At 38.2% G+C, this 20,029-nt stretch overlaps 1 protein-coding gene across 1 annotated transcript; it reads right to left on the bottom strand.

Annotated features, from left to right (window-relative positions):
* Positions 1–10,295: 10,295 nt before the first annotated feature.
* On the bottom strand, positions 10,296–19,875 carry LOC125235915 (juvenile hormone-binding protein-like). The gene is made up of 6 exons (XM_048142552.1): positions 19,768–19,875; positions 19,246–19,285; positions 18,672–18,897; positions 18,072–18,196; positions 16,093–16,230; positions 10,296–10,658 (listed from the first exon to the last, which is right to left on the bottom strand). The coding sequence occupies exons 1-6, from the start codon at positions 19,798–19,800 to the stop codon at positions 10,507–10,509; spliced, it is 714 nt and encodes a 237-aa protein (XP_047998509.1). The 5' UTR covers positions 19,801–19,875; the 3' UTR covers positions 10,296–10,506.
* Between the last annotated feature and the right edge of the window lie 154 nt (positions 19,876–20,029).

Genomic DNA, 20,029 nt, shown 5'->3' with positions numbered 1-20,029 from the left:
CATCATTGCCATCAACCAGTTCCAGTTCAGTTAGTCTCAGTCACATCTGACTGGGCAAAACACAGGTTTGGCATTTCATGTTTCTTTATGAACAGTTATATTTACAATCATAAATTATAATAATTAATCTCAAATTGTTGATACACGAGAACGAGAACAAAGATCAGTTTATTAAGTCAGTTCAAAGCTCACACGCAGACGCAATAAGAGGCCAGTAGTTTCAAGCAGCAGCAGCGCGACTCCGCGCGGCAATTTCAAATTCTAGTACCTAAATAAATTTGTATTTTGTATCGCTAATAAGAGTGATAAGAGTAATAAGACTTGTACGCGCGACGGGTCGCGTGATTATGTGAAATAACTGTCTCTAAGTAACCTCAACCTCAGTTTTTTTTTAAGAATACCTAAATAAATTAGTTTTTTTTTTGTTTAGGCAAAACAATAGAAGCTAGTGAAGAAACTGGAAGTAGCCGAAAGCAGTTATCTACACAATCGAAAATACTATGTCTTAAAAATTCCGAAGTCATAACAACAACCAAGGAATATAAGCAAAAAATTGATATGCAGGTCGGAAAATACTTTTACGCGACTAACACTCCATTCAATCATGTTGAACACGAAGAGTTTAAAAAATTATGCGCCCTTTTACGTCCTGGGTATAGACCTCCATCAGCATATGAAATAGGCAATCCCATATTAGAAAAAATTATGCTGAGACAATGACTATATGTAAAGAAAAACTTACGAATCAAACAGTTTGCATGTCTCAGGATGGCTGGAGCAATGTTCATACTGAACCTCTGGTTTGCAGCAACATTGTTACTGCTCAAGGCGACTCAATTTTTGTTGATTGTGCGGATACAAAAGAAAATCCACACACAGCTCTTAATTTGAAGGACATCGCACTAAAATCAATCGCTAAAGCTAAGCAGGAATTAGGCGTTACTGTTAGAAGTTTTGTCACAGACAGTGCTGCTAATGAGCGATTAATGCGGAGTCATCTTGAGAAAACTGAAGACGTGGACATAATACAATATGGATGTTCAGCTCACATCTTAAATCTACTGGCTAAAGATTTGGAGATCCCTGCCGTTACCGCATCGATAATGAAAGTAATAAAATACTTTCGCAACCATCACATTCCAGCAGCTCTATACAAACAAGCAGGTGGTAAAAAGTTAGTCCTCCCTCTAGAAGTACGTTGGAACACGATGAACGACGCTATTCGCTCGTATCTGGATAACAGAGGAATTTTAGTTCAAGTTAGCCAAGACCATAAAGACAAAATCGATAGGGAGGTTATAAAAATTGTGAATGACTGTCAGATTACAATGAATGCTGTAGATTTCCTTAAAACATTGTCACCCATTGCAACAGCTCTCGACAGGATGCAACGTAATACTACCACAATAGCTATAGCTGTTGAAATATGGAATAAACTCGAGTTTGACCTGTTGGGTAACAGTGCATACCAAAATGCAAAAACAAAGAAAATCTTTTTGAGTCGTAGAGCAATGGCACTGCAAGGCTTACATTACGCTGCAAATATGGTAGATCATAGGTTCCTTGGTCGAAACCTAAACAATGAACAGAAAAAACAAGCGTATAACTTCATAACTGCTGGAGAAGTTGATGAAAACTTTGCTCCTTTCATAATGGCACTAACAGCAAAAGCTTACCCTTTTCCCAAATTCATGTTTGGCGAAACGTTCAAGAACACCTGCCCTATTTTGTGGTGGACTTCCGTGACTCTAGAAGATGAAGAGAGATGGCCACAAAAGAAAAGTTCGTAAAGTTTTGTGAACAGTTATTAACCGCAATAGCTTCAACTGCACCATTAGAGAGATGTTTTTCATCATTTGGGCTAGTGCAGTCAAAGCTAAGAAACAGACTGGGCAATGAAAAGGCTGCAAAGCTGGTATTCTTGTTTAAATATTATAACCAAGAGGATAAAACCAAGAAGCAAGATCTTAGTTGGATTTTAGAGGAACAAATAAGTTCTACTGAAGCTGTAGCAACGACAATGCCAATGGAAATAGAATCACCATCGGATGAAGATATTCCTTTGGCTTCTTTGGTCAAGTAATTTATGTTCAAATCTGACGAACACAGATTTTCATTAAATCTACTGTTAATTATTAGTGTTGATTTGTGTAGTATGTTATGTAAGAAAAATTAACAATTTTTTGTTTTTAAACAATAAACCACTGATATTTCTTCTGAAACAATTTTACAAATGATCTTTTAATACTGGTGATAATAATCGATAATTATCCGATAATTATCGGATAATTATCGGATAATTATCCGATAATTATCACGGGTCGTTATTATCTTGATAATTTCGAACCCTGTTTCCAAGTGTTCGTTAATTTCATCAGTAAACAATGATAACAATTGGGATGTACTTTTATTTTTTTGGAAACCAAACTGTCTTTCGTGAATTATGCCATTAATTGATAAGAAGGAGTTTAGGGAGCTACCTATATATTTTTCTATGATTTTGTCTATACATGATAAGATTGTTATCGGTCTATAATTGTTAGTGTCAGCGTGACTACCTTTTTTATGAATGGGTCTTACCAACCCTACTTTAAGTTTGTCAGGAAAAACGGAGTGCGTTATACATAAGTTTATAAGGTGTGTTAATACTGGGGTCATATGTTCCGAAATGTATTTTAAGTCTTTTGCCCTTATTTTATCGTATCCCGGACTTTTTTTATCGTCTATCTGGGCTATTATTTTTTGTGTTGTTTTTTCGTTAATTTTCCCCAGGCGAAATGTTAGGTTAGGGGTGTTTATGTACGATTTCTCGTCAAGTAATGGCATGTTACATTTAGTTATCACATTTTCGACATTTTCTTTAAACTCCGTTGCAAATTTATTGACTAAGTGTTTCGCTTTTAACCTGAATGACTTTAGTATTACATCATCAATTGCTTTAACAATTCTCCCTGTAAGTTTATTTATAATTTCCCACATTTTTTTGGGATTTCGGTAATTTTGACTTATTTCTTTCTTTGTAAAATTATTTCGAGCTTGACATATTTTCCTATTGGTTCTATTCCTATATTTTTTGTATATTAACTCATTTTCCTTGTTACTTGGGTCTGCTAAATATATTTTTAAGAGTTTTTTCTTGTTGTTACACATATTTATTAAATTATCGGTTATCCAGGGGTTATCCTGCCTTTTGTTAACACATATTTTAGATTTGTACGTACATTTATTATATATTGATTGGTATTTGTTAATTATGAGATCTACTAATTCGTTCGGGTCGTCGCATTGAAGCGCCGCGCTCCAGTCAATTTGACTTAATTCTAGTTTGACTTGTTCGTTATTCAGCTTGTTTACTATTTTGTAGGTACATTCGCTCGCTTCGCTGATAAGAGCTAGTCCGGTTATGAAGTGGTCGGCCGGTGCATCTCGCACAACAGCTGATCGTAGGGAGCGCGCATACGCCCCGTACTTGCCAACGTCACGAACGAATAAGTGATCTATGCAGGATTTGGATATTCTATTTTTGTTAGATTCTATTCTCGTAAATTGTGATATACAACTTTCAAATCCTAATTCGTTTAGGCTGTTTAGGTATGATTTTACAACACTATTCGTGCACGAAATGTCAATATTCATATCACCTACTACTATACAGTCAGAGTTAATGGGATATTTTGAAATTAATTGCGAAAGTTCACTAATAAAGTTTGACTTACTTAAGTTAGGTGGCCTATAGATTGAACATAGATTCACTTTACCACCTTTAGCGATTTCCACTTCACCGCACATACACTCGAAATTCACTGTATTCACTGGAGTTTTGGTGAATTGAACACTTTTATGCGCGTATATGATAATGCCGCCTCCTTTTCTTCGCGTTCGTAGTTCTGTGTACATAACATAGTCTGGTATGTCGAATAAACTCGCTATTAATTCCGTAATGTTTACTTCTGTGATAATTATTAAGTGTATTGTTCGTGGGGTGTTAGTGACGATGTATTCCAGTTGGGCGTGATTTTTTATTAATGACCGTATGTTGACATGTAGCAAGACTAAACTATTTTGTGCGTCTGGTAAACTAAACATGAAATCTATCCAGGAGTCGTAAAAGTTCTCTATAGCTGTTGTTTTAGGTATATCCATTATGTTTTATTTATATCCTTCTTAGTTTATATTTATATAGGTATATATATAATTTTTTTGGCATGTTGGCATATTCGATCACACGATATAGGTACTTATATCTTGTAGGTACATATCTATGTTTTTTGAAGTTCCTTGGCAATTCGCTCGATATCTTTTTCGGCCTTAACGTAGTAGATTTTTTTGTCACCATGTTTTTTTCTTACCATGATTTGGCCGTTTTTATACCAGACGTATTGGCACAGCTCTTTGTCCCTAAGGTTCGTTTTGGCATTCCACAGTAGGTAGGATGTTGTAGGTGTCAGCGACTCGCGCACGTACACTTTCTTATTGCCTTGTCCTCCGATGTCCTGGGCAGTTATTTCTGTTGTTTTTGCTGTCTCGCACCAGTCATTTCGCTTGCCCTCTTTTAAGGTCACCGAGATAGGCGCGTCCCGTTTGGCGCGCTCGGCTTGGGCGGAGTCGGAGCGTAAGGGTTTTTTTTTCCTGTAGGCCCTAAGGACGTCTCCAGGATCTTGGTGCAGCATCTGTCCTACTGATTTTGCTATTTTGTAGATATCCTCGTTCTCTTGTTCTACGACTCCGCATATTTCAATATCGTTGCACGTCATCGCCTGTTCGCTTTTGTATAGTTTTTGCTCCAGTACTTCGTTTTTTAGAGTAAGGTTCTTACATGTATTGTTTAGTTCTTTGTACTGATTTTCTATTAATTTAAACCTAGTATCGTGGTCCGTTAGCCTGCTTTCATATTCATCGATTTTGTCGGAATAAAAGTCGAGGGTAGATCTAAGTTCCTGTTCTATTATGTCCTTAACGGTTTTTCGTAACTGCCGGATTTCTTCTCTATTAAAACACCACGTGAGTACATTTTTTCGTATTTAGTCTTTTTGGTCTAGTTTCATTTGTTATTGACTGATTTGTGTGTATCTTTCCTATTTAAGAGTGGCATTAGTTAGGTATCATATTATTTGAGTGTTTTTTCAATTGATTTCGTTAATTTGCTAGTATGACAATATTTATACAATAACGTAATATGGGGCTACAAGTTCCCTCCTAAAGGGGCCGGTTGTTCCTCGGAACAACTTACACCATTCATTTTGTACTGGATACATTTTTTTGATGAATCTTTTTTTTTAGGATGGTACGTACCTACAGGCGCAAAACTGAACGCGGTAAAACTCCCAAAACTTTACTGCTCCAAGCTGCCAATGCCGTCATACAAGATGGAAGGAAAATAAAAACGGTCGCCAAAGAACTGGAAATTTGCCACATGACGCTATATCGATTTGTTAAAAAAACCAGAGCTGGTAAAGATCCTACCGTAGGCTATAAAAGTAGAGCAGTGTTTGTCCCGGAACAGGAGAAAGAACTAGTAAGCTACATTTTAAAGTGTTCCTCAATATACTTCGGTTTGTTGCCAGAAGAGGTGCGAAAACTCGCGTATGAGTGTGCAGTTAATTTTTCTTTGGACAACATTCCCCCTTCGTGGCACGAGAATGGAGAAGCTGGGGACGATTGGTTCACTGGGTTCATGAAAAGAAATCCAGAATTGTCAATTCGAACACCTGAAGCGACCAGTGCAGGACGTGCATCTGCATTTAACAAACATAATGTCACAGTATAAGGATATATCAGTAGTTAATCTCCGGCAGCGGCGGCGCGGTCGTTACTACTGCGCAAGGTCACGCAGGGTTGTACATGTACAACGTTACTATAATCGACTTCGTACAATGTAAGTTGTTGTAAATCTAATAGGTACTATTAACTGTAAGTAGGTTTTAGTATAACAATACCACGTCATGACACCACATTAGTCAGTATTGAAGACACAAAAAATCATTATAAATATATTACTCTCATACGCGCAATAGTAGATTGTGTAACAATAATTGCAAAAGCGTTAATTTAAGTGTTCATTTTATATGTTTTCTCTAGAATACACCCAATCCATCACAATAAAAAAAAGATTCGTTTGAACTAGAAACGTAGGTACCTACTGTCCTACTCGTATTAGTAACTGTGTATGGCGCTATGCTAGTACCAACGCTCTTTCTACCTTTTTATCTAATAAAGATTCAAGTACGTATTTGTTTCTTAAATACTGACGAAATCATATTTACATAAAATGTTTGAATAGATGTTTGCACAATATTTAAGTAGGTACCAAACTTTCGAGCTAGATAGATCGCAGCATCTACCTAAATGTCGTTACAGATAAATCCTTATTGATTTTAATGTGTCATTCTAGCTTTAAATCTCACTTTTACGCCATTTACGTAAGCAATAATGTACCTAACACTGCAAATATATAACAACCACTTACTTTTCTGGGTGTCTAGGAATTCTAAAGAATGACATTTCCGCATTTTGAGAACTTTCCATACACCCATAAACACTACAGTAACGAAAATATGTCTTCGGTGCTGACGTCATTTTCTCCCGAACTCAACACGTCAACACAGCGCGCAAACGCGGCCCCGACTGTCCAGCCCAATAATCACCAGTTTCGCATGTTTTCGCCGCATGCGAGGGGAGGGAGGGGGACACACCGCGCGGCGTGAAGTTTGTAAGAAGAGTTATTACTGGTTTTATACTGTGATAATGTACATGAATTTTTCACTAAGCTCGGCGATATTCTACTCAAATATAAGCTACCACCTTCTAGAATATGGAACCTTGACGAGACTGGTGTCACAACTGTTTTAAAGCCCAAGAAGATAGTAGCTCAAAAAGGTACAAAACAGGTCGGTGCTATAGTGTCCGCTGAGCGTGGGACTTTGGTGACTGTCGAGTTAGCAGCAAGTGCCGCAGGAAACACGATCCCGCCAATGTTTGTGTTTCCCCGCTTGAAATTTAAAGACTTGTTTTTAAGAGATGGGCCCTCTGAGTCTATTGGAGCTGGGAATAAGTCAGGGTGGATGACTGCCACTGAGTTCCTTATATATATGGACCACTTTATCAAGTTCACAAAACCCACTCCGGAAGAACCTGTGTTATTATTGCTAGACAACCACTCTTCACACATAGACATCGACGTAGTAGAGAAAGCTAAAGCAAACTCAATAATAATGCTGTCATTCCCACCACACTGCACACATAGGCTACAGCCTCTGGATGTGGGCATCAATGGGCCTTTTAAATCGTATTGTAGTAAAGCTCAAGACAACTGGCTACGAAATAACCCTGGAAAAACAATGTCTATTTATGAAATTCCCGGAATCGTTAAATCAGCGTGGCCTTTAGCAGCAGCCCCTGTAACTATTATGAACGCTTTTAAAAAGACTGGAATATGTCCCTTTGATCCTGACGTATTTACAGAGGAGGACTATGCACCATCTTTCGTGACAGATCGGCCATTGTCACAAGCTGCTTCGTCTCAAGCGATGTCAAATGAGGAACCCCTCCAGCCTTCAAGCAGTTCAGTTGCGTCCAGAATAGATGACCAGCCTGGACCATCCAATATTCAATTATTACCTCAAAGTAATGTGCAGCCCGAACCTGTAACCATGAACACTTCAACATTGGGTCGGAATGGTGAACAACCTCAGCAACCGGCAAAAGATCAGGGTGATGCGTCTCAGGCTGCCGATTTGACCATCAATAGTGGACAAGAACTTCAATTAACACCAGCAAAGACAAATGGTCCAGCTGTGTTTAACCCTGCAATCGTAAAACCTTTACCAAAGGCACCACCAAGACTGCAGACTGCTACAAAGCGCCGTATAAGAAAGTCTGCTGTTTTGACCGACACGCCAGAAAAAAACGCATTAGCAGAAGAACAGGCAAAGAAGAAAGCAAAAAAGAACCAAGACATTACTAAGAAGGGAAAAGAAAACAAAAAAAATAAAGGAAAAGGTAAAGGAAAAGGAAAGGAAAAAGCTAAACGAAGAGTATTACAAGAAAGTGATAGTGATAGTAACGAGGATCTGGAATGGTACTGCATAGTTTGTTGTGATTCATATTCAAATTCTCGTCCAAGAAAACAGTGGATAGAATGTACAATGTGTAAAAACTGGGCCCATGTTAAATGTATAAATGAAGCTGGTATAACTTATGTCTGTCCCAACTGTGAGTCAGATGAAGAATTTAATGATGAACAAGAATAAAAGATGCCAAAGTTAAGTATGACTCCTTAAAACAAGACTAATTGTTTGTCATTCCACCTGAAAATAAATAATCATATACGTCAAGATATAGTGCTTAAATGAAAAAAGTAGGGACGTTACAAGTTTTTGTTTTGTTATTTGATTAGAACTGAAGTTGTGATCTCATTTGTCATTAGACTTATTAAGTAATGAAACGTTTCTTTAGTCTGAAGGTTACCGGTTGCTTTATTTAGTTAAAATAATTGCAGTTATGTATTTTATAAGATTTTTAACTTGATTAATAACTATTATAATTTAAAAGAAACATTTATGTGAAAGTTACCAGTTATGTTTGTTTTTTCAAGTTCTGTCATGGAAGTGCCATATATTTAAGTTATAAAAAAGTGTTTACCTGGATAATTATTGTATCCCTAATTAATATTAAGTATGCAGGTAGTTACATTTATAAGCTAAAGGATCTCAATTTTAGTTAAACAGTACATAATGTTCGTATAATTGTGTAATTTGTGTAACTAGTAGTTTTGTTGTTATTTTCTTAATATTTTATAACGGTGCCTTAACATAAATAAATGTAACGATTAAAATTATTGTTTTACTGGAAAGAAACCTAACTTACTATTATATTTTATTTATATTATGTAAGCGGAACAATTTGCCCCAGACACGGAACAACTCGCCCCAACGTGGGGTTGAATGTTCCTTTCCGAAATTTTGCAAATATATGCTTGTAAAAAAAAACTATTGAGAAAGTGGGCAAAAGAACTATACTATTAGAGAAATCGCTTATTACTCTATGTTAGGTTTAAATATGGAATATAAAACTTATCGTTTTCATCATATAACTTCATGCAGACCTAGTAACCAAGATCAGATATTGTGGGATGCATCTATACGCTGACGACACACAGATGTACCATTCGTTCATGCCACAAGACATGACCTTGGCTATAGAGGAAATAAACGACGATCTTCAAGCAGTAGCAGAATGGTCGTCTAAAAATAATCTGGTACTCAACCCATCAAAGTCGCAGTTCATGGTAATGGGAAATAAATGGCAAATACAAAAGATAATAAACCAAAAACCTGAAGTTTATGTAGGAACGGACGCTGTGCCACATGTGCCGTGTGCAAAGAACCTTGGTCTTGTCATGGATGGGGAACTGAGATTTGAAAGTCACGCTAACACTAAAATACGGAATGCTTTCTATCGCCTTAAAGTTCTGTATAGTTTCAGGAAATACTTGTCAGAGAAAGTAAGGGAGACACTAGTAGAAGCACTGGTATTATCATCCAAAAGTGCAACGAGGCCCTGTGTTTGGGGCAATGCTGGATTGATTATGACACCAGTGAATTACTCGCAGTCGCCAGAAACCTGGTGTCTGTGACCTGGTGTGTGTTGGAAAGTGATTTGGGAAAACCAAAATTTTGTAGTGTATATGCTAAATGCTAATTCTAAAACCTTTTCGAGGAATAGGGTTTTTAATTTAAAACTTTTCTGGCGTCGGTTGCATCGTGCAAATTGAACATGGTGTTTTTTTACGCACTAGTGCGAGCAGTGGTTCATTATTATGTCAGGTCGAAATTTCGGAGGGCCATCTGTACTGTAAAACGTCGTACGATACAGGTGCGAAAAGGAAATTCGTAAATCGTGTGGTTTAAAACATTTCTTCAAAATGTACAAGTTTCTAATGGGTCGGCAACGCGCATTACATAAAAAAGTCGAGTGTACAAGTTTCTAATGGGTTGGCAACGCGCATGTGACACCCTTGGAGTTGCAGGCGTCCATAGATTACGGTGACCGCTTCACATCAGGCGGACCGTATACCTGTTTCCCACCGACGTGGGAAAAGAAGTGCGAAAAAAAGGAAGTTCGAAACGAGTGGCGACAAATTCAAACACGACCGAAGGGAGTGTTTTAAATCGACGCGAGTTACGGATTTGAACCTAGGACCGCGGCTTAGCAGGCAGGGTCACTACGCGCTAGGCCAGGCCGGACTGTCAGCCATGTGATGTAGATGGAAGTTGTTATAAAACAAACAAATATAATAATATAACGAAATAATCGTGTAATCGAATTAAAAACTTAATTTTGTGTCTAAAATATAATAAACATAGGATAGATTTTTATCATGTAGACGCCCAGACGTCAGAACTTGCCATAATGAATCCAATATACATAATATATAATAATTAGTATTCAATGTGCGGTTAGCCCTTTCATTTATAAATTTGCAGACTGTTGTATACATATCCTAATTTATAACCCATGGGGGTTTTTAAAGAAGGCAGTCGCAGGCAGGACTTTGGCGGCCGCTCTGATGTTGTGGATGAGAACAGCGTACGCCTGCTCGACGATTTTGCTGGCATTCTTTTTCCACAAATCTTTCCTGTCGACTGGACAAAATTTAGCTGAAAACGAAATAATAGAAAATGAACACTCGACATTATATGTCATTATTTGCGTATTACTGGATTTACATATTTTCTCAAGTAGTTTCCTCATTTTTACTGGAAATAATAGTAATACTGGCCGTTCAATTTGTCAATTGCAAGGACCCAGTACACATATATTCAAATTGCAAATTTATAAGGCGGTCTAGCACAACTGACACTCTCGCGCACAGCGCAAGTCCGTACTTGTCGTGTTTGATGTATGGACTCGCGCGCAAGTTGTGCTAAACCGCCAGGCAACGATGATGAAGTTTCTCTCTTACAAAATAAATAAACGGAAGAAATAACCAATTAATAAATAGGTGTTGATGTGTCAGATGGTTTTGTTTGTCTTTGTGGCCAAAATTCGTGTTTAAAGGGAAGTTTATGGTGTTTCCTTGTAAAAACTTCAAGAACTGCCTGCTAACGCCCCCAGGAACTTTAGGTCTTGCGGCACCGAGTGGGTGGATGAACTCAATCTTACTAATAGAAGTTCAGAACATCTTCTTGATCTTGGACAATTGGCGAAATCGTGGGGAAGGCTTTCCTTCAAGTATTGGCCCCGGTGAATATTATAAACGCGTTTAAAAGTGTGGATGTTTTTCCCTTTGATAGGAATTTGTTTACTGAAGAAGACTTTATGCCCAATACGGTTACAGTGGTTGAAAAGCGAGTGATAAAAGGCCAATCAAAGCCACTCAAAGTGGTCAATTCTATGGCCACTTACATTAAGGTTTGGGCGCTCCCAAGCGCTCGAAATATTTGTCTATTGTAAGTTATAAAATTATGTGTTTGCGTTTCCGAATGCCTGAAACCAAGCGAAGGACTCTACCTTCGATAACGTTGCTAACATATTTAAAGAATTGATTCCATAGGCCCTTAAACCTTTCTAAGGTTAGACGACTTAGACGTTAGTAGCAAGCACTACATAAACGCCGCATGAAGATTTTACTCGAGACTCCTGGGCAAACTAATCATTGCAGAGTCTGTTACGGACCTTTGACGGTCGCAAAGTCGCTAGTAAGGAGGATAGAGCTGGAAACTGCTATTCCGTCGTGGAATGCCTGTCTCGCCTTGTAAAGGTGATGCGAAGTCGCGTAGCGCGACCACAAATATCAATACGAAGAGACCGAGGCTGAAAAATAAGGTGTGCGTCTGCTAGATGGTGGGAGCGATGATGGGCTGGCCCCGAGCGTTGGTAAATGGATAAGACACCAAAAAGGAAGTGGCATCATACGATAACCCAGAGGTCGAGCTCAACCCTTACCACTTGCCAGACGTATGCCAGTATTTCAATAGAATTGCGGCAGAATGCGTATTGTGGTCCAATATTTTATTTGATTACGCGAAAACTAACCAGGAAATAAAAAAAAACTGACGCAACAAGTGAAAAATAGAACCTCGATGAGGCCGAAAACTGGAGAGGTTTGAAGACTCCCAAGCGCTCAAAGTATTTGCCCATCTTCCTCGAAGCGGATATTGATCTTGCGCCCAGAAACTCATATCGTGACTAAATGGCAGAGAGCGATAAAGGGTTTATACCAACCGCTATATTACTCGGAGATAAAGTACCAAACGATGGGACACAAAAACAGGCCAAAACGTTGACTTAGGTGTTAGAGTTCAAGGCACAATTCCGAATTCCCTTGGCAGTTACTAAGATGCGTCAAGGAAACCTTCAAAGAGGAGCACGACATAACTTTAGAAGATCACGAAGTAAACAAAATACATCGCATTAAGAAAACACCAAAAGGCGAAATACCAAGACCCATACTATTAAGCTTAGTGAGTGAAAGTAAATAGGAGAAATCACGAGAAATAAAAAGAAGTCAAAGATCATATGATTATAACTCAAGAACAGAGGGATAATCAATTATGGATACATTCTTTAAAATAAGATAAGACTCAAATGGACATGGATTTCCCCAAATAGGAAAACAGAGAATGAAGTGCAAGTGTATTATGTGCTCTCAAATCAACCACAAAAAATAAGGAAGATAAAAATTTGGATAGGAACCCTCCTATGAACACTGGTTTACGTTACCATAATAAATGGCCACCCGGCCATTTATTATGGTGACGTAAACCAGTGTACAGTGGAGGTGCGTTTACATGGAAAAGTTCTGCCAAAATAAATCAGACCGTCCCTTCTCTGCAAACCATCTAAACTGCTGACTGCTGTAATTGCATTTCGTACAAATAAGCGCCGCGATTTACCCCCGGGGATACCATGATAATGGCCGTCCCCCATCCTGAAAATTTGGAGGTTATTAAAGAAAATACTTGGCGGCAAGTGGAATCCCGCGAAGCACTATTGAGGCTAAATTGCGTGCAATTGAGTCCATACAAAATCAAGAAAATACATGAATGCGGCAGCAATTTTGTCAGTGGCTGTTAGAAAATAGAGAGCGCCGAATCTTGTGCATGTGCACAGACGAGGCGACTTTTCAAAGAAACGGGGCCTTTAATCATCACAATGAACAATGGAACTACTTCGGTATGTACGTAGCCGGTTCGTATTGTGTGGACTTTTGGCTGCTGTTGGTTCAGTTGACTACCGTTAGGTGGCGCTTATATCAAAATAATGTTATTAACTGTTAATTTTTGTACATCAATGCTGGCTGGTAGGAATTTAATATGACTGGCTGGTTAGTATTTACGATGATTTTGAATTTAAATTTTTTGCAAGGATTCTAGATTCGGAGGAACTTTGTTTTTTGGGGCAGATCGATTGGGGCTCGGAGAGCGTGAGCGTGTATTTCCAAATTCATTTTTTTTCTTGAATTCCAAGCTTTTCTCAGTTGAGCTGAATTCTGTTGCATATTTTGGCACAAATATCTGTATAGTCAAGCCTTTAAGTTTCTCCCGTGCTGTGTTTTACTTGGCGTGCGTGAAGTGGGGCAACTGGGACCAAATTTTAAATTTGCCAATAAGGCTCTTTTTGTGGACGGCTCCTAAATTTAGTTGATTTTCACCCATATCCATTTTTTCATCCACAACCATTAACGCTAAAAACTAAATTGAAAGCCATCTTTGTCATCGTAAATACTAACCAGCCAGTCATATTAAATTTCTACCGAAATTTAATAGATGGCGTATTTACTTGACAAAGATATCAATTTAAGCGTTAATGTTATGAAAAAATGGAATGGGTGAGTAAACCCTTCTTCATTTTTTAATACCTATCCAACAATATATCACACGTTGGGGTTGGAATAAAAAAAAAATATCCGCCCCCACTTTACATGTAGGGGGGGTACCCTAATAAAACATTTTTTTCCATTTTTTATTTTTGCACTTTGTTGGCGTGATTGATATACATATTGGTACCAAATTTCAGCTTTCTAGTGCTTACGGTTACTGAGATTATCCGCGGACGGACGGACGGACGGACGGACGGACGGACGGACGGACGGACGGACGGACGGACGGACGGACGGACGGACGGACGGACGGACGGACGGACGGACGGACGGACGGACGGACGGACAGACAGACATGGCGAAACTATAAGGGTTCCTAGTTGACTACGGAACCCTAAAAAAGGTTCAGGCGGCTAGACAGAACAGGAACGGTTAGAATAGGACGGAACGGAATAAAAAGGTTGGCACGGATATATGTGGAACCGGCGTATGGCAGCAGCTTATAAAACGGGAACGTTACTCCGCGTGAATCCGGTGGTAACGTTCCCAACTGAGCACGCAACTGAGAAACCGCACAAAACAAAGGTAACTTACTTCCAGCACCATTTTAGCAGGAATGTGTGGTCTGGTATTCTGCAGGACAAAATATTGGGTTCTTTTTTCTTAGATCGGCTAAATGGACAAACCTATCTGGACTTCCTTAAGGGCGATTTTGAGACCGAGCTCATCAGGTGTATGCCAAGAATTATACAGAATACCGGCAGTTTCTTTTATGGGCCAAATTTTAACTAGTTCGAGACGTTCAAGACTGGCACATCAAGTCCTGTAGAAAGCGCTTACTCCGACTTGAAGTGCAACATATTGAAAGGGAACTGAAAACCGCTCAAAATTGTCAATTTTATGGCCACACACATCAAGGTAATCGAGGGAGCGTGACGAATTTATAACAAAACATGGTCACACCAGGCAATAAAAGAAAACAAACCGATGCAACAAGTGAAGAACAGGATCTTCACGAGGTCGAAAACTGGACTAGGTTTTCGCGTAAAGGGTGGTAGCAAGACTATTATGTAGGTACGTATTTCTTAATCGTCCAGAATTTATGAAGTGTTCGTAAAAATACATGTAAGAAATGGGTTCACTTCAGTCGACCGCCGGTACTGTTAGCACAAGTCAAAAGGTAGTAGATGGGTGAATGTGTGTCGTGATTGTTTGAGATACTGTGAGACGATGGATGAATGAAAATAAAATACTGTGACTGTTCATCGCATTTTTGACATGTATTGTATAAAGCCTTTTTTTTGACATATATCTTCCGTTTGTTATTATTTCCTTTTTTTCCAATTGTATACTGTGTATTTGCATGAATTAATCATAATTAATACTGTAATTATTGTCACTGAGCATGTTTAAGTTTGCCAGCGCTTTGGTGCAAACTGTAATGCTGTGTAAATTTATTTATTTATTTAAACTTTATTGCACAAATTATCAATAAAAAGTACAAATTAAATTGTATGTTATATTAATAAATAATAATAAAAGGAAACTGCCAGAAATTTACAAATACCTTTGGCAATGCTACGGAGCACCATCAAAATTATTATTCGGAAATAAAACTATTTTATCAAGTATGGGCTGCCAACAAGGAAACCCACTTGGGCCAGCGATGGATGCGATTTTTAGTTTAGATTCATCCCATTATCTCTAGTCTAAACTGTAAATTCAACTGGTACTTGGATGATGCCAACAAGGAAACCCATTAGCGATGGATGCGATTTGCCAGTTTAGATTTACAGTCTATCATTGGATGATGCCTTTTAGAAATCGGTTTCATCAATAAAGAAATGTCTCAAATTTTTATTCCAGATCACGTTCGTTTGGACACGAAAATAAACACCAATTTTAACGCACTTTTATCTTTAATATTTCAGTTCATTCCAAAACATCCGTCACTCTTTCAGGCTTTGAGTCATGTCTAACGCCGTGGCAGCCTTATCGATATGGAAAGTAGACGATGCGATGAGACGCGACCGTCGCCCACGCAAGACACGGCGTACGTGCGGACCCTGACTGCGGACATCCTGGTCGCCCGTCACAGCCAACAGACTTGAGATTCCCCCGCCTAAAAGCAGCCGATGACACACTTCTCGAAGACAGTCCAGACGACTTTTTTTTGGACTGGACTGTTTTGGATATCTATAGTAACGTATTCTAAAACATCAACAACCCACGGTACATTGTACCGCTTCACGTATATTATCATTACTGACCATTGCATGAAGAGATGAACGAAAGTACGGGACTACTGATAAGATCGCAAGAGTTAGTTTCGGGGCCGACTACATAATGTTCCACTCCCATGCCGTCCCGATTAAACGAATAACTGTAAGAAGCTGTGCACAATACACCTGTAAATAAAACAGTAACAGTTAAATCGTATAATACCCAAATCCTGTAAAATGAGGAAACAGTGAGATTGTATTAATATTTACATTTATACACGGTGTAACATAAAGAAACCGAATAATTTTAAAAGCGTAATTCCTCATCATATTAGAAAAGTAAAATGTCATATAAACTTTTCTGGATTCGGCGATACTTTCAGAGTTGTAAGCATTAAATTTTTTTTTTAGTCTACGTCGGTGACAAACAAGCATACGGTCCGCCTGATGGAAAGCGGTCACCGTAACCTATGAACGCCTGCAACCAACTGGAGTGTCACATGCGCGTTGCCAACCCATTAGAAGCTTGTACAATCCCTTTAGTTGTGTTAAGTTCACAGCAAAAAAGAATGTACAAGTTCCAAGGAGGGTTCGGGTTGCCGACGACTCAACGGACAATAGACGGAACAAATTAGTTCCGTGGATCCTTCCGTCACCAGCACACCACACCCTCGTTGAGCTCTGGCAGCCTTACTCACCGGCAGGAACACAACACTATGATTAGGGTCTAGTGCTATTTGGCTGCGGTCTTCTGTAAAGCGGTACATATTATTTCTCAGAACAAAACGTGCCTGATGATGCCGTTATCGGACAATCTAACTATCCTCTTATTGCAAAAAAGTATTTTGTCAGAAAAAAATGTATTTTTTTATTTAAAGTGCCAGTTTTTCAAATAACATTAAATTTTTTTCTTCACGTCATATAACATTTTATCTTTATTTTGCTCTCAGAAATGCGTAGTTAAAATCTTTATATAGTTTTACTTACCTACTTTATGTTATTTATTTACCTATTTTAAACTCCATTTCAATAAAATATTATAACAAAAGTCTTACACATCTGAGGATTGGAGACCTGGTGACCTGACACACAGGTTCAACCTATTGGGCACCAGTCTCCACCGCACAAGTTTTGCAATTATTGTAACCATCCATTAATTATAAGAAAATTATTGTACATGTATACTTTGTGGTGGAGTTAATAAATACTTTTTTCATTTTTTCATTTTTCATCTTTCGGATCCCTCATATTACACAGTGTATAATGGTTTGTAAACTTATTAAATTCTTATAAACATAGCATACACCTAATATGATATTTTCGAAAATAGTTGCTCTGGTAGAAAAGCTCACTCTCCTGCCTTGTAATAAACATGAAACTACCCCTAAACCCTAAATCTAACATGACCGATTTAGAAAAACCATTGTAAATTCAATGTTCCGCAAATATTTTTATATCTCGGATAAAATATTTCCTTATTATCACCGGTCACGCCTATTTAGTGACAAACAACGTCTAATGCATTTTTTAGATATGCAACTGGAATGTTAAATACAATACTTGTTTTTTTCACTCGATGAATGGCAACATGAGCGTGCCAAATTGTGATAAATATACATGTATGACTCATAGCATAACTCATACATTCGTCCAGGCTAACCCTAGACAGACTTGGCACTGTCTGACGGTGATATTAAATTTGACCAAGACTTCATCACAATATTGAATAAGTGGAATACCACACTTACAAAGTGTAGCAACGGCTATAGAAATTTAAAAAAAAGGGCACTTTAGGCATGAATCATAACAAATAATTATGCCCCAATGTCTCCGGAGCGGCTTGCGAATCTGTAACTTTCATTAGTGGCAGCCCGTAGCTTACACAAGAGTAGCCACCATTTTTTCCCTAAATAGCCCGTTTGAAGAACTCTTAAGACTATTCTCCAACTCCATCAATACAACTTAGTAGTCAGAGCGGACCCCAGGCTCTCATGCATGAGCCGTGGCAAAAAGATACGTCAACTTACGTCCATATGCCCTGAAACGCCCTGCCACGCTTTTGCCGACGATGCGGAAGACCTGCACCATATCCCCGTCTATGGACACATCGCCTGATGTCGTCAGCACCACCGAACCAGTTCCAAGGTTCATTCTAGAAACGAAGTTTTCAATGAGTATGTATACTGTATCATTGTCTGAGTACCCACAACACAAGCCTTCTTGAGCTTACCGCGGGACTCAATCATATTTGTGTAAGAATGTTTTATATTATATTTTATTTATTAATTGTAAAAAAGTTCAGAGGTCTACGAAACAATTTACTAATTTATTATTTTTGCAGGTTGTGTGTTTTTTATTTGCATGAGATAATGACGTAGGGAAAGCGAAAAGAAAACTCAAACTGGTGGAGAATACCTCAGATTTACAGACTGAGAGTGAACGACAAGAACAATGCCTCACGAGGAAAATAACAAAAATATATACTTCAAGTTGTGATGAAGATACTGAAAATGAAAATCACACAAGACCACCGTCATTAAAATAAAATGCTTTAAACTACAAGAATTTCAAGCTGCGGCCAATGTACGACAATTAAAATTTTAATAGTCGTATTAAATATAACTTACTGAAGATCTTCCAGCCTCTGATTGGCCATCCCCGACACAGTAACATTTTTGTTCAAGTACACCAAATCGTCAACCTCAAATGGCGCGTCCACTGCTGATATGTGTATAGGGTCATTAGGTAGGATGTTTGCGGCCGGTATTCCTCCACGTGTGTGCTTTAGAAAAGTCTCCGTGGATTTTTTCATGCATTCGATATCCCCGACATAACATGAAATGAGTAGGGACTCTGAAATAAAGTTATCTTCTAAATATCTTTACAGGTCGTATTATTCGCGAGGACTCGCGCCTCGACTCTTAATGTAATTTTTGTAAAGGTTTGACAAAACTGCTTATTCAAGCCGCAACAGTTCATACGCTCTCCGGTGGCCAAAATTGTGCTGAGAGTTGTTATTAAGAACCAATAGTATCACCAACACTGAGTAATTTAACTGAGAACCTTTTATTAAACTATCAACTGTACATCGTAATTTTATTAGTTGTAAGATTGCTGCGCCGTTTCAGCAGGGGCATAACTATTACCTCTACATTACCCATGTAATATATTTTCTACATATGCTTTGTCTTTATCATATACCTGAGCTTGAAGTTGCAGGAAAAACAGCGTTGAAGAGGGCCTGAAATGTCCAATATTTTTTAGAAGAGTTGGAATTATTGAAACAAAATATGCCCCCGTGTGGTGACAGGATTTCACCACCTCCTATCCTCCCGTGAGTGTCGTAGAAATCGACTGTAGGATATGGGTTCAACTGAGGTGTGGGTAATGGGCTAGCGCAACCACTTAATTACTAGATAAGTGTCACTGAGACTTGACCTATTTCTATGTGCTCTGCTCTGCTTAACCCGATGATGTAAATACTTCTTTATAGATTCATGTAAATAAGTATTACAAATATTTATAACCTAATTTCATAGGCATCTCATTGTATGACTAATTAGCTTACAAATGGCGCTATATATGATAACTGCTTAGACATTTCATTTGAAAATAATAAATCTTAAAATTCTGTCGTACATATGGATGATAATTTATTAGTAACGCTATGTAAACAATTTACGAATGAAGACCGTTTTAATCGATTACAACTGTTTCTCTTACCAACGTGAATATGTAGTAAATTTTATAGTTCATTGTTCCAACTTCTAATAATCTCTGTTTAATACTAATATCGATGCAAATCGTAGCGGCCTTTTATACTCACAATGCGTAGATTATAAAGAAAACAATATAGATTAGTTAGATAAAAAAAATAGAAACCATTTGCTATTTGGTTTCGCATCCGAGGGATCAGTATATTTTATTAATTATTTACGCGATAAACACTTTCATTACCAAACGGACATTAAAAATACCCTCAGAG

The sequence above is a fragment of the Leguminivora glycinivorella genome, chromosome 18, assembly GCF_023078275.1.
Source record: "Leguminivora glycinivorella isolate SPB_JAAS2020 chromosome 18, LegGlyc_1.1, whole genome shotgun sequence".
Lineage (NCBI taxonomy): Eukaryota > Metazoa > Arthropoda > Insecta > Lepidoptera > Tortricidae > Leguminivora > Leguminivora glycinivorella.
Note: the sequence above shows the minus strand (reverse complement) of the source record. Positions and strands in the feature narration are given on the sequence as shown.

Coding starts and splice junctions, on each gene's coding strand:
- LOC125235915 (XM_048142552.1), bottom strand. CDS start 19,800: ATGAACTATAAAATTTACTACATATTCACGTTG. Junction 16,231..18,071: donor GCGTTTCAGGGCATATGGAC/GTAAGTTGACGT, acceptor TTTTATTTACAG/GTGTATTGTGCACAGCTTCT. Junction 10,659..16,092: donor GTTCATCTCTTCATGCAATG/GTCAGTAATGAT, acceptor TTTCGTTTTCAG/CTAAATTTTGTCCAGTCGAC.